Here is a 17,935-nt window from a genome sequence, read left to right as displayed (position 1 = left end):
GTCTAGTGTCTAGGGGCCAGAGGTTGATCCAGTCTAGTGTCTAGGGGCCAGGGTTGATCTAGTCTAGTGTCCAGAGGTTGATCCAGTCTAGTGTCCAGAGGTTGATCCAGTCCAGTGTACAGAGGTTGATCCAGTCTAGTGTCTAGGGGCCAGAGGTTGATCCAGTCTACTGACTAGGGGCCAGAGGATGATCCAGTCTACTGTCTAGGGGCCAGGGGTTGATCCAGTCTAGTGTCTAGGGTCCAGAGGTTGATCCAGTCAAGTGTCTAGAGGTTGATCCAGTCTAGTGTCTAGGGGCCAGAGGTTGATCCAGTCTACTGACTAGGGGCCAGAGGATGATCCAGTCTACTGTCTAGGGGCCAGGGGTTGATCCAGTCTAGTGTCTAGGGGCCAGAGGTTGATCCAGTCTGGTGTCTAGGGGCCAGAGGATAATCCAGTCTAGTGTCTAGGGGCCAGAGGTTGATCCAGTCTAGTCTCTAGGGGCCAGAGGTTGATCCAGTCTAGTGTCTAGGGGACAGAAGTTGATCCAGTCTAGTTTCTAGGGGCCAGAGGTTGATCCAGTCTAGTGTCTAGGGGCCAGAGGTTGATCCAGTCTAGGGGCCAGAGGTTGATACAGTCTAGGGGCCAGAGGTTGATCCAGTCTAGTGTCTAGGGGCCAGAGGATAATCCAGTCTAGTGTCTAGGGGCCAGAGGTTGATCCAGTCTAGTGTCTAGGGGCCAGAGGTTGATCCAGTCTAGTGTCTAGGGGCCAGAGGATAATCCAGTCTAGTGTCTAGGGGCCAGAGGTTGATCCAGTCTAGTCTCTAGGGGCCAGAGGTTGATCCAGTCTAGTGTCTAGGGGCCAGAGGTTGATCCAGTCTAGTTTCTAGGGGCCAGAGGTTGATCCAGTCTAGTGTCTAGGGGCCAGAGGTTGATCCAGTCTAGGGGCCAGAGGTTGATACAGTCTAGGGGCCAGAGGTTGATCCAGTCTAGTGTCTAGGGGCCAGAGGTTGATCAAGTCTAGGGGTCAGAGGTTGATCCAGTCTAGTGTCTAGGGGACAGACGTTGATCCAGTCTAGTGTCTAGGGGCCAGAGGTTGATCCAGTCTAGTGTCTAGGGGCCAGAGGTTGATCCAGTCTAGTGGCCAGAGGTTGATCCAGTCTAGTGTCTAGGGGCCAGAGGTTGATCCAGTCTAGTGTCTAGGGGCCAGAGGTTGATCCAGTCTACTGTCTAGGGGCCAGAGGTTGATCAAGTCTACTGTCTAGGGGCAAGAGGTTGATCCAGTCTACTGTCTAGGGGCAAGAGGTTGATCCAGTCTACGGTCTAGAAGCAAGAGATTGATCCAGTCTAGTGTCTAGGGGCCAGTGGTTGATCGAGTCTACTGTCTAGAGGCCAGTGGTTGATCCAGTCTACTGTCTAGGGGCCAGTGGTTGATCCAGTCTACTGTCTTGGGGCCAGTGGTTGATCCAGTCTAGTGTCTAGGGGCCAGAGTTTGATCCAGTCTAGTGTCTAGGGGCCAGAGGTTGATCCAGACTAGTGTCTAGGGGCCAGAGGTTGATCCAGTCTAGTGTCTAGGGGCCAGAGGTTGATCCAGTCTAGTGTCTAGGGGCCAGGGTTGATCCAGTCTAGTGTCCAGAGGTTGATCCAGTCTAGTGTCCAGAGGTTGATCCAGTCCAGTGTACAGAGGTTGATCCAGTCTAGTGTCTAGGGGCCAGAGGTTGATCCAGTCTACTGACTAGGGGCCAGAGGATGATCCAGTCTACTGTCTAGGGGCCAGGGGTTGATCCAGTCTAGTGTCTAGGGTCCAGAGGTTGATCCAGTCAAGTGTCTAGAGGTTGATCCAGTCTAGTGTCTAGGGGCCAGAGGTTGATCCAGTCTGGTGTCTAGGGGTCGGAGGTTGCTCCAGTCTAGTGTCTAGGTGCCAGAGGTTGATCCGTCTAGTGTCTAGGGGCCAGAGGTTGATCCAGACTAGTGTCTAGGGGCCAGAGGTTGATCCAGTCTAGTGTCTAGGGGCCAGAGGTTGATCCAGTCTAGTGTCTAGGGGCCAGGGTTGAACCAGTCTAGTGTCCAGAGGTTGATCCAGTCTAGTGTCCAGAGGTTGATCCAGTCTAGTGTCTAGGGGCCAGAGGTTGATCCAGTCTGGTGTCTAGGGGTCGGAGGTTGCTCCAGTCTAGTGTCTAGGTGCCAGAGGTTGATCCGTCTAGTGTCTAGGGGCCAGAGGTTGATCCAGACTAGTGTCTAGGGGCCAGAGGTTGATCCAGTCTAGTGTCTAGGGGCCAGAGGTTGATCCAGTCTAGTGTCTAGGGGCCAGGGTTGAACCAGTCTAGTGTCCAGAGGTTGATCCAGTCTAGTGTCCAGAGGTTGATCCAGTCCAGTGTACAGAGGTTGATCCAGTCTAGTGTCTAGGGGCCAGAGGTTGATCCAGTCTACTGTCTAGGGGCCAGGGGTTGATCCAGTCTAGTGTCTTGGGTCCAGAGGTTGATCCAGTCAAGTGTCTAGAGGTTGATCCAGTCTAGTGTCTAGGGGCCAGAGGTTGATCCAGTCTGGTGTCTAGGGGTCGGAGGTTGCTCCAGTCTAGTGTCTAGGGGCCAGAGGTTGATCCGTCTAGTGTCTAGGGGCCAGAGGTTGATCCAGACTAGTGTCTAGGGGCCAGAGGTTGATCCAGTCTAGTGTCTAGGGGCCAGAGGTTGATCCAGTCTAGTGTCTAGGGGCCAGGGTTGATCCAGTCTAGTGTCCAGAGGTTGATCCAGTCTAGTGTCCAGAGGTTGATCCAGTCCAGTGTACAGAGGTTGATCGAGTCTAGTGTCTAGGGGCCAGAAGTTGATCCAGTCCACTGACTAGGGGCCAGAGGATGATCCAGTCTACTGTCTAGGGGCCAGAGGTTGATCCAGTCTAGTGTCTAGGGTCCAGAGGTTGATCCAGTCAAGTGTCTAGAGGTTGATCCAGACTAGTGTCTAGGGGCCAGAGGTTGATCCAGTCTAGTGTCCAGAGGTTGATCCAGTCTAGTGTCTAGGGGCCAGAGGTTGATCCAGTCTACGGTCTAGAAGCAAGAGATTGATCCAGTCTAGTGTCTAGGGGCCAGTGGTTGATCGAGTCTACTGTCTAGAGGCCAGTGGTTGATCCAGTCTACTGTCTAGGGGCCAGTGGTTGATCCAGTCTACTGTCTTGGGGCCAGTGGTTGATCCAGTCTAGTGTCTAGGGGCCAGAGTTTGATCCAGTCTAGTGTCTAGGGGCCAGAGGTTGATCCAGACTAGTGTCTAGGGGCCAGAGGTTGATCCAGTCTAGTGTCTAGGGGCCAGAGGTTGATCCAGTCTAGTGTCTAGGGGCCAGGGTTGATCCAGTCTAGTGTCCAGAGGTTGATCCAGTCTAGTGTCCAGAGGTTGATCCAGTCCAGTGTACAGAGGTTGATCCAGTCTAGTGTCTAGGGGCCAGAGGTTGATCCAGTCTACTGACTAGGGGCCAGAGGATGATCCAGTCTACTGTCTAGGGGCCAGGGGTTGATCCAGTCTAGTGTCTAGGGTCCAGAGGTTGATCCAGTCAAGTGTCTAGAGGTTGATCCAGTCTAGTGTCTAGGGGCCAGAGGTTGATCCAGTCTGGTGTCTAGGGGTCGGAGGTTGCTCCAGTCTAGTGTCTAGGTGCCAGAGGTTGATCCGTCTAGTGTCTAGGGGCCAGAGGTTGATCCAGACTAGTGTCTAGGGGCCAGAGGTTGATCCAGTCTACTGACTAGGGGCCAGAGGATGATCCAGTCTACTGTCTAGGGGCCAGGGGTTGATCCAGTCTAGTGTCTAGGGTCCAGAGGTTGATCCAGTCAAGTGTCTAGAGGTTGATCCAGTCTAGTGTCTAGGGGCCAGAGGTTGATCCAGTCTGGTGTCTAGGGGTCGGAGGTTGCTCCAGTCTAGTGTCTAGGTGCCAGAGGTTGATCCGTCTAGTGTCTAGGGGCCAGAGGTTGATCCAGACTAGTGTCTAGGGGCCAGAGGTTGATCCAGTCTAGTGTCTAGGGGCCAGAGGTTGATCCAGTCTAGTGTCTAGGGGCCAGGGTTGAACCAGTCTAGTGTCCAGAGGTTGATCCAGTCTAGTGTCCAGAGGTTGATCCAGTCCAGTGTACAGAGGTTGATCCAGTCTAGTGTCTAGGGGCCAGAGGTTGATCCAGTCTACTGTCTAGGGGCCAGGGGTTGATCCAGTCTAGTGTCTTGGGTCCAGAGGTTGATCCAGTCAAGTGTCTAGAGGTTGATCCAGTCTAGTGTCTAGGGGCCAGAGGTTGATCCAGTCTGGTGTCTAGGGGTCGGAGGTTGCTCCAGTCTAGTGTCTAGGGGCCAGAGGTTGATCCGTCTAGTGTCTAGGGGCCAGAGGTTGATCCAGACTAGTGTCTAGGGGCCAGAGGTTGATCCAGTCTAGTGTCTAGGGGCCAGAGGTTGATCCAGTCTAGTGTCTAGGGGCCAGGGTTGATCCAGTCTAGTGTCCAGAGGTTGATCCAGTCTAGTGTCCAGAGGTTGATCCAGTCCAGTGTACAGAGGTTGATCGAGTCTAGTGTCTAGGGGCCAGAAGTTGATCCAGTCCACTGACTAGGGGCCAGAGGATGATCCAGTCTACTGTCTAGGGGCCAGAGGTTGATCCAGTCTAGTGTCTAGGGTCCAGAGGTTGATCCAGTCAAGTGTCTAGAGGTTGATCCAGACTAGTGTCTAGGGGCCAGAGGTTGATCCAGTCTAGTGTCCAGAGGTTGATCCAGTCTAGTGTCTAGGGGCCAGAGGTTGATCCAGTCTACGGTCTAGAAGCAAGAGATTGATCCAGTCTAGTGTCTAGGGGCCAGTGGTTGATCGAGTCTACTGTCTAGAGGCCAGTGGTTGATCCAGTCTACTGTCTAGGGGCCAGTGGTTGATCCAGTCTACTGTCTTGGGGCCAGTGGTTGATCCAGTCTAGTGTCTAGGGGCCAGAGTTTGATCCAGTCTAGTGTCTAGGGGCCAGAGGTTGATCCAGACTAGTGTCTAGGGGCCAGAGGTTGATCCAGTCTAGTGTCTAGGGGCCAGAGGTTGATCCAGTCTAGTGTCTAGGGGCCAGGGTTGATCCAGTCTAGTGTCCAGAGGTTGATCCAGTCTAGTGTCCAGAGGTTGATCCAGTCCAGTGTACAGAGGTTGATCCAGTCTAGTGTCTAGGGGCCAGAGGTTGATCCAGTCTACTGACTAGGGGCCAGAGGATGATCCAGTCTACTGTCTAGGGGCCAGGGGTTGATCCAGTCTAGTGTCTAGGGTCCAGAGGTTGATCCAGTCAAGTGTCTAGAGGTTGATCCAGTCTAGTGTCTAGGGGCCAGAGGTTGATCCAGTCTGGTGTCTAGGGGTCGGAGGTTGCTCCAGTCTAGTGTCTAGGTGCCAGAGGTTGATCCGTCTAGTGTCTAGGGGCCAGAGGTTGATCCAGACTAGTGTCTAGGGGCCAGAGGTTGATCCAGTCTAGTGTCTAGGGGCCAGAGGTTGATCCAGTCTAGTGTCTAGGGGCCAGGGTTGAACCAGTCTAGTGTCCAGAGGTTGATCCAGTCTAGTGTCCAGAGGTTGATCCAGTCTAGTGTCTAGGGGCCAGAGGTTGATCCAGTCTGGTGTCTAGGGGTCGGAGGTTGCTCCAGTCTAGTGTCTAGGTGCCAGAGGTTGATCCGTCTAGTGTCTAGGGGCCAGAGGTTGATCCAGACTAGTGTCTAGGGGCCAGAGGTTGATCCAGTCTAGTGTCTAGGGGCCAGAGGTTGATCCAGTCTAGTGTCTAGGGGCCAGGGTTGAACCAGTCTAGTGTCCAGAGGTTGATCCAGTCTAGTGTCCAGAGGTTGATCCAGTCCAGTGTACAGAGGTTGATCCAGTCTAGTGTCTAGGGGCCAGAGGTTGATCCAGTCTACTGTCTAGGGGCCAGGGGTTGATCCAGTCTAGTGTCTTGGGTCCAGAGGTTGATCCAGTCAAGTGTCTAGAGGTTGATCCAGTCTAGTGTCTAGGGGCCAGAGGTTGATCCAGTCTGGTGTCTAGGGGTCGGAGGTTGCTCCAGTCTAGTGTCTAGGGGCCAGAGGTTGATCCGTCTAGTGTCTAGGGGCCAGAGGTTGATCCAGACTAGTGTCTAGGGGCCAGAGGTTGATCCAGTCTAGTGTCTAGGGGCCAGAGGTTGATCCAGTCTAGTGTCTAGGGGCCAGGGTTGATCCAGTCTAGTGTCCAGAGGTTGATCCAGTCTAGTGTCCAGAGGTTGATCCAGTCCAGTGTACAGAGGTTGATCGAGTCTAGTGTCTAGGGGCCAGAAGTTGATCCAGTCCACTGACTAGGGGCCAGAGGATGATCCAGTCTACTGTCTAGGGGCCAGAGGTTGATCCAGTATAGTGTCTAGGGTCCAGAGGTTGATCCAGTCAAGTGTCTAGAGGTTGATCCAGACTAGTGTCTAGGGGCCAGAGGTTGATCCAGTCTGGTGTCTAGGGGCCAGAGGTTGATCCAGTCTACTGTCTAGGGGTCAGAGGTTGCTCCAGTCTAGTGTCTAGGGGCCAGAGGTTGATCCGTCTAGTGTCTAGGGACCAGAGGTTGATCCAGTCTAGTGTCTAGGGGCCAGTGGTTGATCCAGTTTAGTGTCTTGGGACCAGAGGTTGATCCAGTCTCGTGTCTCGGGTTGATCCAGTCTAGTGTCTAGGGGCCAGAGGTTGATCCAGTCTAGTGTCTAGGGGCCAGAGGTTGATCCAGTCTAGTGTCTAGGGGCCAGAGGTTGATCCAGTCTAGTGTCTAGGGGCCAGAGGTTGATCCAGTCTAGTGTCTAGGGGCCAGAGGTTGATCCAGTCGAGTGTCTAGGGGCCAGAGGTTGATCCAGTCGAGTGTCTAGGGGCCAGAGGTTGATCCAGTCGAGTGTCTAAGGGCCAGAGGTTGATCCAGTCTAGTGTCTAGGGGCCAGTGGTTGATCCAGTCTAGTGTCTCGGGTTGATCCAGTCTAGTGTCTAGGGGCCAGTGGTTGATCCAGTCTAGTGTCTTGGGGCCAGTGGTTGATCCAGTCTAGTGTCTTGGGGCCAGTGGTTGATCCAGTCTAGTGTCTAGGGGCCAGAAGTTGATCCAGTTTCGTGTCTCGGGTTGATCCAGTCTAGTGTCTAGGGGCCAGAGGTTGATCCAGTCTAGTGTCTAGGGGCCAGAGGTTGATCCAGTCTACTGTCTAGGGGCCAGAGGTTGATCCAGTCTACTGTCTAGGGGCAAGAGGTTGATCCAGTCTACTGTCTAGGGGCAAGAGGTTGATCCAGTCTACTGTCTAGGGGCAAGAGGTTGATCCAGTCTAGTGTCTAGGGGCCAGTGGTTGATCGAGTCTACTGTCTAGAGGCCAGTGGTTGATCCAGTCTACTGTCTAGGGGCCAGTGGTTGATCCAGTCTACTGTCTTGGGGCCAGTGGTTGATCCAGTCTAGTGTCTAGGGGCCAGAGTTTGATCCAGTCTAGTGTCTAGGGGCCAGAGGTTGATCCAGACTAGTGTCTAGGGGCCAGAGGTTGATCCAGTCTAGTGTCTAGGGGCCAGAGGTTGATCCAGTCTAGTGTCTAGGGGCCAGGGTTGATCCAGTCTAGTGTCCAGAGGTTGATCCAGTCTAGTGTCCAGAGGTTGATCCAGTCCAGTGTACAGAGGTTGATCCAGTCTAGTGTCTAGGGGCCAGAGGTTGATCCAGTCTACTGACTAGGGGCCAGAGGATGATCCAGTCTACTGTCTAGGGGCCAGGGGTTGATCCAGTCTAGTGTCTAGGGTCCAGAGGTTGATCCAGTCAAGTGTCTAGAGGTTGATCCAGTCTAGTGGCTAGGGGCCAGAGGTTGATCCAGTCTGGTGTCTAGGGGTCGGAGGTTGCTCCAGTCTAGTGTCTAGGGGCCAGAGGTTGATCCGTCTAGTGTCTAGGGGCCAGAGGTTGATCCAGACTAGTGTCTAGGGGCCAGAGGTTGATCCAGTCTAGTGTCTAGGGGCCAGAGGTTGATCCAGTCTAGTGTCTAGGGGCCAGGGTTGATCCAGTCTAGTGTCCAGAGGTTGATCCAGTCTAGTGTCCAGAGGTTGATCCAGTCCAGTGTACAGAGGTTGATCCAGTCTAGTGTCTAGGGGCCAGAGGTTGATCCAGTCTACTGACTAGGGGCCAGAGGATGATCCAGTCTACTGTCTAGGGGCCAGGGGTTGATCCAGTCTAGTGTCTAGGGTCCAGAGGTTGATCCAGTCAAGTGTCTAGAGGTTGATCCAGTCTAGTGTCTAGGGGCCAGAGGTTGATCCAGTCTGGTGTCTAGGGGTCGGAGGTTGCTCCAGTCTAGTGTCTAGGGGCCAGAGGTTGATCCAGACTAGTGTCTAGGGGCCAGAGGTTGATCCAGTCTAGTGTCTAGGGGCCAGAGGTTGATCCAGTCTAGTGTCTAGGGGCCAGGGTTGATCCAGTCTAGTGTCCAGAGGTTGATCCAGTCTAGTGTCCAGAGGTTGATCCAGTCCAGTGTACAGAGGTTGATCGAGTCTAGTGTCTAGGGGCCAGAAGTTGATCCAGTCCACTGACTAGGGGCCAGAGGTTGATCGAGTCTAGTGTCTTGGGACCAGAGGTTGATCCAGTCTCGTGTCTCGGGTTGATCCAGTCTAGTGTCTAGGGGCCAGAGGTTGATCCAGTCTAGTGTCTAGGGGCCAGAGGTTGATCCAGTCTAGTGTCTAGGGGCCAGAGGTTGATCCAGTCTAGTGTCTAGGGGCCAGAGGTTGATCCAGTCTAGTGTCTAGGGGCCAGAGGTTGATCCAGTCGAGTGTCTAGGGGCCAGAGGTTGATCCAGTCGAGTGTCTAGGGGCCAGAGGTTGATCCAGTCGAGTGTCTAGGGGCCAGAGGTTGATCCAGTCTAGTGTCTAGGGGCCAGTGGTTGATCCAGTCTAGTGTCTCGGGTTGATCCAGTCTAGTGTCTAGGGGCCAGTGGTTGATCCAGTCTAGTGTCTTGGGGCCAGTGGTTGATCCAGTCTAGTGTCTTGGGGCCAGTGGTTGATCCAGTCTAGTGTCTAGGGGCCAGAAGTTGATCCAGTTTCGTGTCTCGGGTTGATCCAGTCTAGTGTCTAGGGGCCAGAGGTTGATCCAGTCTAGTGTCTAGGGGCCAGAGGTTGATCCAGTCTACTGTCTAGGGGCCAGAGGTTGATCCAGTCTACTGTCTAGGGGCAAGAGGTTGATCCAGTCTACTGTCTAGGGGCAAGAGGTTGATCCAGTCTACTGTCTAGGGGCAAGAGGTTGATCCAGTCTAGTGTCTAGGGGCCAGTGGTTGATCGAGTCTACTGTCTAGAGGCCAGTGGTTGATCCAGTCTACTGTCTAGGGGCCAGTGGTTGATCCAGTCTACTGTCTTGGGGCCAGTGGTTGATCCAGTCTAGTGTCTAGGGGCCAGAGTTTGATCCAGTCTAGTGTCTAGGGGCCAGAGGTTGATCCAGACTAGTGTCTAGGGGCCAGAGGTTGATCCAGTCTAGTGTCTAGGGGCCAGAGGTTGATCCAGTCTAGTGTCTAGGGGCCAGGGTTGATCCAGTCTAGTGTCCAGAGGTTGATCCAGTCTAGTGTCCAGAGGTTGATCCAGTCCAGTGTACAGAGGTTGATCCAGTCTAGTGTCTAGGGGCCAGAGGTTGATCCAGTCTACTGACTAGGGGCCAGAGGATGATCCAGTCTACTGTCTAGGGGCCAGGGGTTGATCCAGTCTAGTGTCTAGGGTCCAGAGGTTGATCCAGTCAAGTGTCTAGAGGTTGATCCAGTCTAGTGTCTAGGGGCCAGAGGTTGATCCAGTCTGGTGTCTAGGGGTCGGAGGTTGCTCCAGTCTAGTGTCTAGGGGCCAGAGGTTGATCCGTCTAGTGTCTAGGGGCCAGAGGTTGATCCAGACTAGTGTCTAGGGGCCAGAGGTTGATCCAGTCTAGTGTCTAGGGGCCAGAGGTTGATCCAGTCTAGTGTCTAGGGGCCAGGGTTGATCCAGTCTAGTGTCCAGAGGTTGATCCAGTCTAGTGTCCAGAGGTTGATCCAGTCCAGTGTACAGAGGTTGATCCAGTCTAGTGTCTAGGGGCCAGAGGTTGATCCAGTCTACTGACTAGGGGCCAGAGGATGATCCAGTCTACTGTCTAGGGGCCAGGGGTTGATCCAGTCTAGTGTCTAGGGTCCAGAGGTTGATCCAGTCAAGTGTCTAGAGGTTGATCCAGTCTAGTGTCTAGGGGCCAGAGGTTGATCCAGTCTGGTGTCTAGGGGTCGGAGGTTGCTCCAGTCTAGTGTCTAGGGGCCAGAGGTTGATCCAGACTAGTGTCTAGGGGCCAGAGGTTGATCCAGTCTAGTGTCTAGGGGCCAGAGGTTGATCCAGTCTAGTGTCTAGGGGCCAGGGTTGATCCAGTCTAGTGTCCAGAGGTTGATCCAGTCTAGTGTCCAGAGGTTGATCCAGTCCAGTGTACAGAGGTTGATCGAGTCTAGTGTCTAGGGGCCAGAAGTTGATCCAGTCCACTGACTAGGGGCCAGAGGATGATCCAGTCTACTGTCTAGGGGCCAGAGGTTGATCCAGTCTAGTGTCTAGGGTCCAGAGGTTGATCCAGACTAGTGTCTAGGGGCCAGAGGTTGATCCAGTCTGGTGTCTAGGGGCCAGAGGTTGATCCAGTCTACTGTCTAGGGGTCAGAGGTTGCTCCAGTCTAGTGTCTAGGGGCCAGAGGTTGATCCGTCTAGTGTCTAGGGACCAGAGGTTGATCCAGTCTAGTGTCTAGGGGCCAGTGGTTGATCCAGTTTAGTGTCTTGGGACCAGAGGTTGATCCAGTCTAGTGTCTAGGGGCCAGAGGTTGATCCAGTCTCGTGTCTCGGGTTGATCCAGTCTAGTGTCTAGGGGCCAGAGGTTGATCCAGTCTAGTGTCTAGGGGCCAGAGGTTGATCCAGTCTAGTGTCTAGGGGCCAGAGGTTGATCCAGTCTAGTGTCTAGGGGCCAGAGGTTGATCCAGTCTAGTGTCTAGGGGCCAGAGGTTGATCCAGTCGAGTGTCTAGGGGCCAGAGGTTGATCCAGTCGAGTGTCTAGGGGCCAGAGGTTGATCCAGTCTAGTGTCTAGGGGCCAGTGGTTGATCCAGTCTAGTGTCTCGGGTTGATCCAGTCTAGTGTCTAGGGGCCAGTGGTTGATCCAGTCTAGTGTCTTCGGGCCAGTGGTTGATCCAGTCTAGTGTCTTGGGGCCAGTGGTTGATCCAGTCTAGTGTCTAGGGGCCAGAGGTTGATCCAGTTTCGTGTCTCGGGTTGATCCAGTCTAGTGTCTAGGGGCCAGAGGTTGATCCAGTCTAGTGTCTAGGGGCCAGAGGTTGATCCAGTCTAGTGTCTAGGGGCCAGAGGTTGATCCAGTCTAGTGTCTAGGGGCCAGAGGTTGATCCAGTCCACTGACTAGGGGCCAGAGGATGATCCAGTCTACTGTCTAGGGGCCAGAGGTTGATCCAGTCTAGTGTCTAGGGTCCAGAGGTTGATCCAGTCAAGTGTCTAGAGGTTGATCCAGTCTAGTGTCTAGGGGCCAGAGGTTGATCCAGTCTGGTGTCTAGGGGCCAGAGGTTGATCCAGTCTACTGTCTAGGGGTCAGAGGTTGCTCCAGTCTAGTGTCTAGGGGCCAGAGGTTGATCCGTCTAGTGTCTAGGGACCAGAGGTTGATCCAGTCTAGTGTCTAGGGGCCAGTGGTTGATCCAGTCTAGTGTCTTGGGGCCAGAGGTTGATCCAGTCTAGTGTCTAGGGGCCAGAGGTTGATCCAGTCTAGTGTCTAGGGGCCAGGGTTGATCCAGTCTAGTGTCCAGAGGTTGATCCAGTCTAGTGTCCAGAGGTTGATCCAGTCCAGTGTACAGAGGTTGATCGAGTCTAGTGTCTAGGGGCCAGAGGTTGATCCAGTCCACTGACTAGGGGCCAGAGGATGATCCAGTCTACTGTCTAGGGGCCAGAGGTTGATCTAGTCTAGTGTCTAGGGGCCAGTGGTTGATCCAGTCTAGTGTCTAGGGGCCAGAGGTTGATCCAGTCTCGTGTCTCGGGTTGATCCAGTCTAGTGTCTAGGGGCCAGAGGTTGATCCAGTCTAGTGTCTAGGGGCCAGAGGTTGATCCAGTCTAGTGTCTAGGGGCCAGAGGTTGATCCAGTCTAGTGTCTAGGGGCCAGAGGTTGATCCAGTCTAGTGTCTAGGGGCCAGAGGTTGATCCAGTCTAGTGTCTAGGGGCCAGAGGTTGATCCAGTCTAGTGTCTAGGGGCCAGAGGTTGATCCAGTCTAGTGTCTAGGGGCCAGAGGTTGATCCAGTCGAGTGTCTAGGGGCCAGAGGTTGATCCAGTCGAGTGTCTAGGGGCCAGAGGTTGATCCAGTCGAGTGTCTAGGGGCCAGAGGTTGATCCAGTCTAGTGTCTAGGGGCCAGTGGTTGATCCAGTCTAGTGTCTCGGGTTGATCCAGTCTAGTGTCTAGGGGCCAGTGGTTGATCCAGTCTAGTGTCTTGGGGCCAGTGGTTGATCCAGTCTAGTGTCTTGGGGCCAGTGGTTGATCCAGTCTAGTGTCTAGGGGCCAGAGGTTGATCCAGTTTTGTGTCTCGGGTTGATCCAGTCTAGTGTCTAGGGGCCAGAGGTTGATCCAGTCTAGTGTCTAGGGGCCAGAGGTTGATCCAGTCTAGTGTCTAGGGGCCAGAGGTTGATCCAGTCTAGTGTCTAGGGGCCAGAGGTTGATCCAGTCGAGTGTCTAGGGGCCAGAGGTTGATCCAGTCTAGTGTCTAGGGGCCAGAGGTTGATCCAGTATAGTGTCTCGGGTTAATCCAGTCTAGGGGCCAGAGGTTGATCCAGTCTACTGTCTAGGGGTTGATCCAGTCTAGTGTCTAGGGGCCAGAGGTTAATCCAGTCTAGTGTATCGGGTTGATCCAGTCTAGTGTCTAGGGGTTGATCCAGTCTAGTGTCTAGGGGTTGATCCAGTCTAGTGTCTAGGGGTTGATCCAGTCTAGTGTCTAGGGGTTGATCCAGTCTAGTGTCTCGGGGTTGATCCAGTCTAGTGTCTAGGGGTTGATCCAGTCTAGTTTCTAGGGGTTGATCCAGTCTAGTGTCTAGGGGTTGATCCAGTCTAGTGTCTCGGGGTTGATCCAGTCTAGTGTCCAGGGGTTGATCCAGTCTAGTGTCTAGGGGTTGATCCAGTCTAGTGTCTAGGGGTTGATCCAGTCTAGTGTCTAGAGGTTGATTCAGTCTAGTGTCTAGGGGTTGATCCAGTCTAGTGTCTCGGGGTTGATCCAGTCTAGTGTCTCGGGGTTGATCCAGTCTAGTGTCTCGGGTTGATCCAGTCTAGTGTCTAGGGGTTGATCCAGTCTAGTGTCTAGGGGCCAGAGGTTGATCCAGTCTAGTGTCTAGGGGTTGATCCAGTCTAGTGTCTAGGGGTTGATCCAGTCTAGTGTCTAGGGGTTGATCCAGTCTAGTGTCTAGGGTTTGATCCAGTCTAGTGTCTAGGGGTTGATCCAGGCTAGTGTCTAGGGGTTGATCCAGTCTAGTGTCCAGGGGTTGATCCAGTCTAGTGTCCAGGGGTTGATCCAGTCTAGTGTCCAGGGGTTGATCCAGTCTAGTGTCCAGGGGTTGATCCAGTCTAGTCTCTCGGGTTGATTCAGTCTAGTGTCTAGGGGTTGATCCCGTCTAGTGTCTAGGGGTTGATCCCGTCTAGTGTCTAGGGGTTGATCCAGTCTAGTGTCTAGGGGTTGATCCAGTCTAGTGTCTAGGGGCCGATCCAGTCTAGTGTCTAGAGGTTGATCCAGTCTAGTGTCTAGAGGTTGATCCAGTCTAGTGTCTATTGGATTGACTTGGGTACCAGAAGTTGGGCAGAAAGAAGCCATTTCGAAGCCTCCTACTCAAAGACTAGGTACACACACACACACACACACACACAGCATGTACATACGTTCTTCATGAGGAGGCGGAGCTTGTCGATGTCACCGAGCTGCTGCAAGTCTCTTAGTGTCAGGCTGAGCTCGCACGCCGTCTCGTACACCAACGTCTCCATGGTTACCAGGTCATCGCACAGCCGCTCCAACCCCGGGATATCCCGCTCCTTCCCGAGACGCACCAATGACAGTGCACAGTCCACCTGACGGACAGAAGGGACATCCAATCAGAGAACAGAACACTTGCATGGTTCACTATGGATTGGTATAGACATGGGCTAGAGGGAGTCTCTGGTATAGACATGGGCTAGAGGGAGTCTCTGGGATAGACATGGGCTAGAGGGAGTCTCTGGTATAGACATGGGCTAGAGGGAGTCTCTGGTATAGACATGGGCTAGAGGGAGTCTCTGGTATAGACATGGGCTAGAGGGAGTCTCTGGTATAGACATGGGCTAGAGGGAGTCTCTGGTATAGACATGGGCTAGAGGGAGTCTCTGGTATAGACATGGGCTAGAGGGAGTCTCTGGGATAGACATGGGCTAGAGGGAGTCTCTGGTATAGACATGGACTAGAGGGAGTCTCTGGTATAGACATGGGCTAGAGGGAGTCTCTGGTATAGACATGGGCTAGAGGGAGTCTCTGGTATAGACATGGGCTAGAGGGAGTCTCTGGTATAGACATGGGCTAGAGGGAGTCTCTGGTATAGACATGGGCTAGAGGGAGTCTCTGGTATAGACATGGGCTAGAGGGAGTCTCTGGTATAGACATGGACTAGAGGGAGTCTCTGGTATAGACATGGGCTAGAGGGAGTCTCTGGTATAGACATGGGCTAGAGGGAGTCTCTGGTATAGACATGGGCTAGAGGGAGTCTCTGGTATAGACATGGGCTAGAGGGAGTCTCTGGTATAGACATGGGCTAGAGGGAGTCTCTGGTATAGACATGGGCTAGAGGGAGTCTCTGGTATAGACATGGGCTAGAGGGAGTCTCTGGTATAGACATGGGCTAGAGGGAGTCTCTGGTATAGACATGGGCTAGAGGGAGTCTCTGGTATAGACATGGGCTAGAGGGAGTCTCTGGTATAGACATGGGCTAGAGGGAGTCTCTGGTATAGACATGGGCTAGAGGGAGTCTCTGGTATAGACATGGGCTAGAGGAGTCTCTGGTATAGACATGGGCTAGAGGGAGTCTCTGGTATAGACATGGGCTAGAGGGAGTCTCTGGTATAGACATGGGCTAGAGGGAGTCTCTGGTATAGACATGGGCTAGAGGGAGTCTCTGGTATAGACATGGGCTAGACAGTCTCTGGTATAGACATGGGCTAGAGGGAGTCTCTGGTATAGACATGGGCTAGAGGGAGTCTCTGGTATAGACATGGGCTAGAGGGAGTCTCTGGTATAGACATGGGCTAGAGGGAGTCTCTGGTATAGACATGGGCTAGAGGGAGTCTCTGGTATAGACATGGGCTAGAGGGAGTCTCTGGTATAGACATGGGCTAGAGGGAGTCTCTGGTATAGACATGGGCTAGAGGAGTCTCTGGTATAGACATGGGCTATAGACATGGGCTAGTCTCTGGTATAGACATGGGCTAGAGGGAGTCTCTGGTATAGACATGGGCTAGAGGGCTAGAGGGAGTCTCTGGTATAGACATGGGCTAGAGGGAGTCTCTGGTAGAGGGAGTCTCTGGTATAGACATGGGCTAGAGGGAGTCTCTGGTATAGACATGGGCTAGAGGGAGTCTCTGGTATAGACATGGGCTAGAGGGAGTCTCTGGTATAGACATGGGCTAGAGGGAGTCTCTGGTATAGACATGGGCTAGAGGGAGTCTCTGGTATAGACATGGGCTAGAGGGAGTCTCTGGTATAGACATGGGCTAGAGGAGTCTCTGGTATAGACATGGGCTAGAGGGAGTCTCTGGTATAGACATGGGCTAGAGGGAGTCTCTGGTATAGACATGGGCTAGAGGGAGTCTCTGGTATAGACATGGGCTAGAGGGAGTCTCTGGTATAGACATGGGCTAGAGGGAGTCTCTGGTATAGACATGGGCTAGAGGGAGTCTCTGGTATAGACATGGGCTAGAGGGAGTCTCTGGTATAGACATGGGCTAGAGGGAGTCTCTGGTATAGACATGGGCTAGAGGGAGTCTCTGGTATAGACATGGGCTAGAGGAGTCTCTGGTATAGACATGGGCTAGAGGGAGTCTCTGGTATAGACATGGGCTAGAGGGAGTCTCTGGTATAGACATGGGCTAGAGGGAGTCTCTGGTATAGACATGGGCCAGAGGGAGTCTCTGGGCTAGAGGGAGTCTCTGGTATAGACATGGGCTAGAGGGAGTCTCTGGTATAGACATGGGCTAGAGGAGTCTCTGGTATAGACATGGGCTAGAGGGAGTCTCTGGTATAGACATGGGCTAGAGGGAGTCTCTGGTATAGACATGGGCTAGAGGGAGTCTCTGGTATAGACATGGGCTAGAGGGAGTCTCTGGTATAGACATGGGCTAGAGGGAGTCTCTGGTATAGACATGGGCTAGAGGGAGTCTCTGGTATAGACATGGGCTAGAGGGAGTCTCTGGTATAGACATGGGCTAGAGGGAGTCTCTGGTATAGACATGGGCTAGAGGGAGTCTCTGGTATAGACATGACATGGTATAGACATGGGCTAGAGGGAGTCTCTGGTATAGACATGGGCTAGAGGGAGTCTCTGGTATAGACATGGGCTAGAGGGAGTCTCTGGTATAGACATGGGCTAGAGGGAGTCTCTGGTATAGACATGGGCTAGAGGGAGTCTCTGGTATAGACATGGGCTAGAGGGAGTCTCTGGTATAGACATGGGCTAGAGGAGTCTCTGGTAGAGGAGTCTCTGGTATAGACATGGGCTAGAGGGAGTCTCTGGTATAGACATGGGCTAGAGGAGTCTCTGGTATAGACATGGGCTAGAGGGAGTCTCTGGTATAGACATGGGCTAGAGGGAGTCTCTGGTATAGACATGGGCTGGAGGGAGTCTCTGGTATAGACATGGGCTGGAGGGAGTCTCTGGTATAGACATGGGCTAGAGGGAGTCTCTGGTATAGACATGGGCTAGAGGGAGTCTCTGGTATAGACATGGGCTAGAGGGAGTCTCTGGTATAGACATGGGCTAGAGGGAGTCTCTGGTATAGACATGGGCTAGAGGGAGTCTCTGGTATAGACATGGGCTAGAGGGAGTCTCTGGTATAGACATGGGCTAGAGGAGTCTCTGGTATAGACATGGGCTAGAGGGAGTCTCTGGTATAGACATGGGTATAGACATGGGCTAGAGGGAGTCTCTGGTATAGACATGGGCTAGAGGAGTCTCTGGTATAGACATGGGCTAGAGGGAGTCTCTGGTATAGACATGGGCTAGAGGAGTCTCTGGTATAGACATGGGCTAGAGGGAGTCTCTGGTATAGACATGGGCTAGAGGGAGTCTCTGGTATAGACATGGGCTAGAGGGAGTCTCTGGTATAGACATGGGCTAGAGGGAGTCTCTGGTATAGACATGGACTAGAGGGAGTCTCTGGTATAGACATGGACTAGAGGGAGTCTCTGGTATAGACATGGGCTAGAGGGAGTCTCTGGTATAGACATGGGCTAGAGGGAGTCTCTGGTATAGACATGGGCTAGAGGGAGTCTCTGGTATAGACATGGGCTAGAGGGAGTCTCTGGTATAGACATGGACTAGAGGGAGTCTCTGGTATAGACATGGGCTAGAGGGAGTCTCTGGTATAGACATGGGCTAGAGGGAGTCTCTGGTATAGACATGGGCTAGAGGGAGTCTCTGGTATAGACATGGGCTAGAGGGAGTCTCTGGTATAGACATGGGCTAGAGGGAGTCTCTGGTATAGACATGGGCTAGAGGGAGTCTCTGGTATAGACATGGGCTAGAGGGAGTCTCTGGTATAGACATGGGCTAGAGGGAGTCTCTGGTATAGACATGGGCTGGAGGAGTCTCTGGTATAGACATGGGCTAGAGGGAGTCTCTGGTATAGACATGGGCTAGAGGGAGTCTCTGGTATAGACATGGGCTAGAGGGAGTCTCTGGTATAGACATGGGCTAGAGGGAGTCTCTGGTATAGACATGGGCTGGAGGGAGTCTCTGGTATAGACATGGGCTAGAGGG

General features: G+C 53.3%; 1 protein-coding gene across 1 annotated transcript in view; it reads right to left on the bottom strand.

Moving 5' to 3' along the window:
• The window catches only part of nbas (NBAS subunit of NRZ tethering complex), a 315,206-nt gene that overhangs the window by 205,826 nt on the left and 91,445 nt on the right, over window positions 1-17,935 (bottom strand). The window contains exon 24 of the mRNA XM_064991781.1: window positions 13,818-14,003. Within this exon, the coding sequence (XP_064847853.1) occupies window positions 13,818-14,003 (186 nt within the window). The remainder of the gene's footprint in view (window positions 1-13,817; window positions 14,004-17,935) is intronic.

Source organism: Oncorhynchus masou, chromosome 16 (assembly GCF_036934945.1).
Source record: "Oncorhynchus masou masou isolate Uvic2021 chromosome 16, UVic_Omas_1.1, whole genome shotgun sequence".
Classification (NCBI taxonomy): domain Eukaryota; kingdom Metazoa; phylum Chordata; class Actinopteri; order Salmoniformes; family Salmonidae; genus Oncorhynchus; species Oncorhynchus masou.
This window is presented reverse-complemented; position numbering and strand designations above follow the sequence as displayed.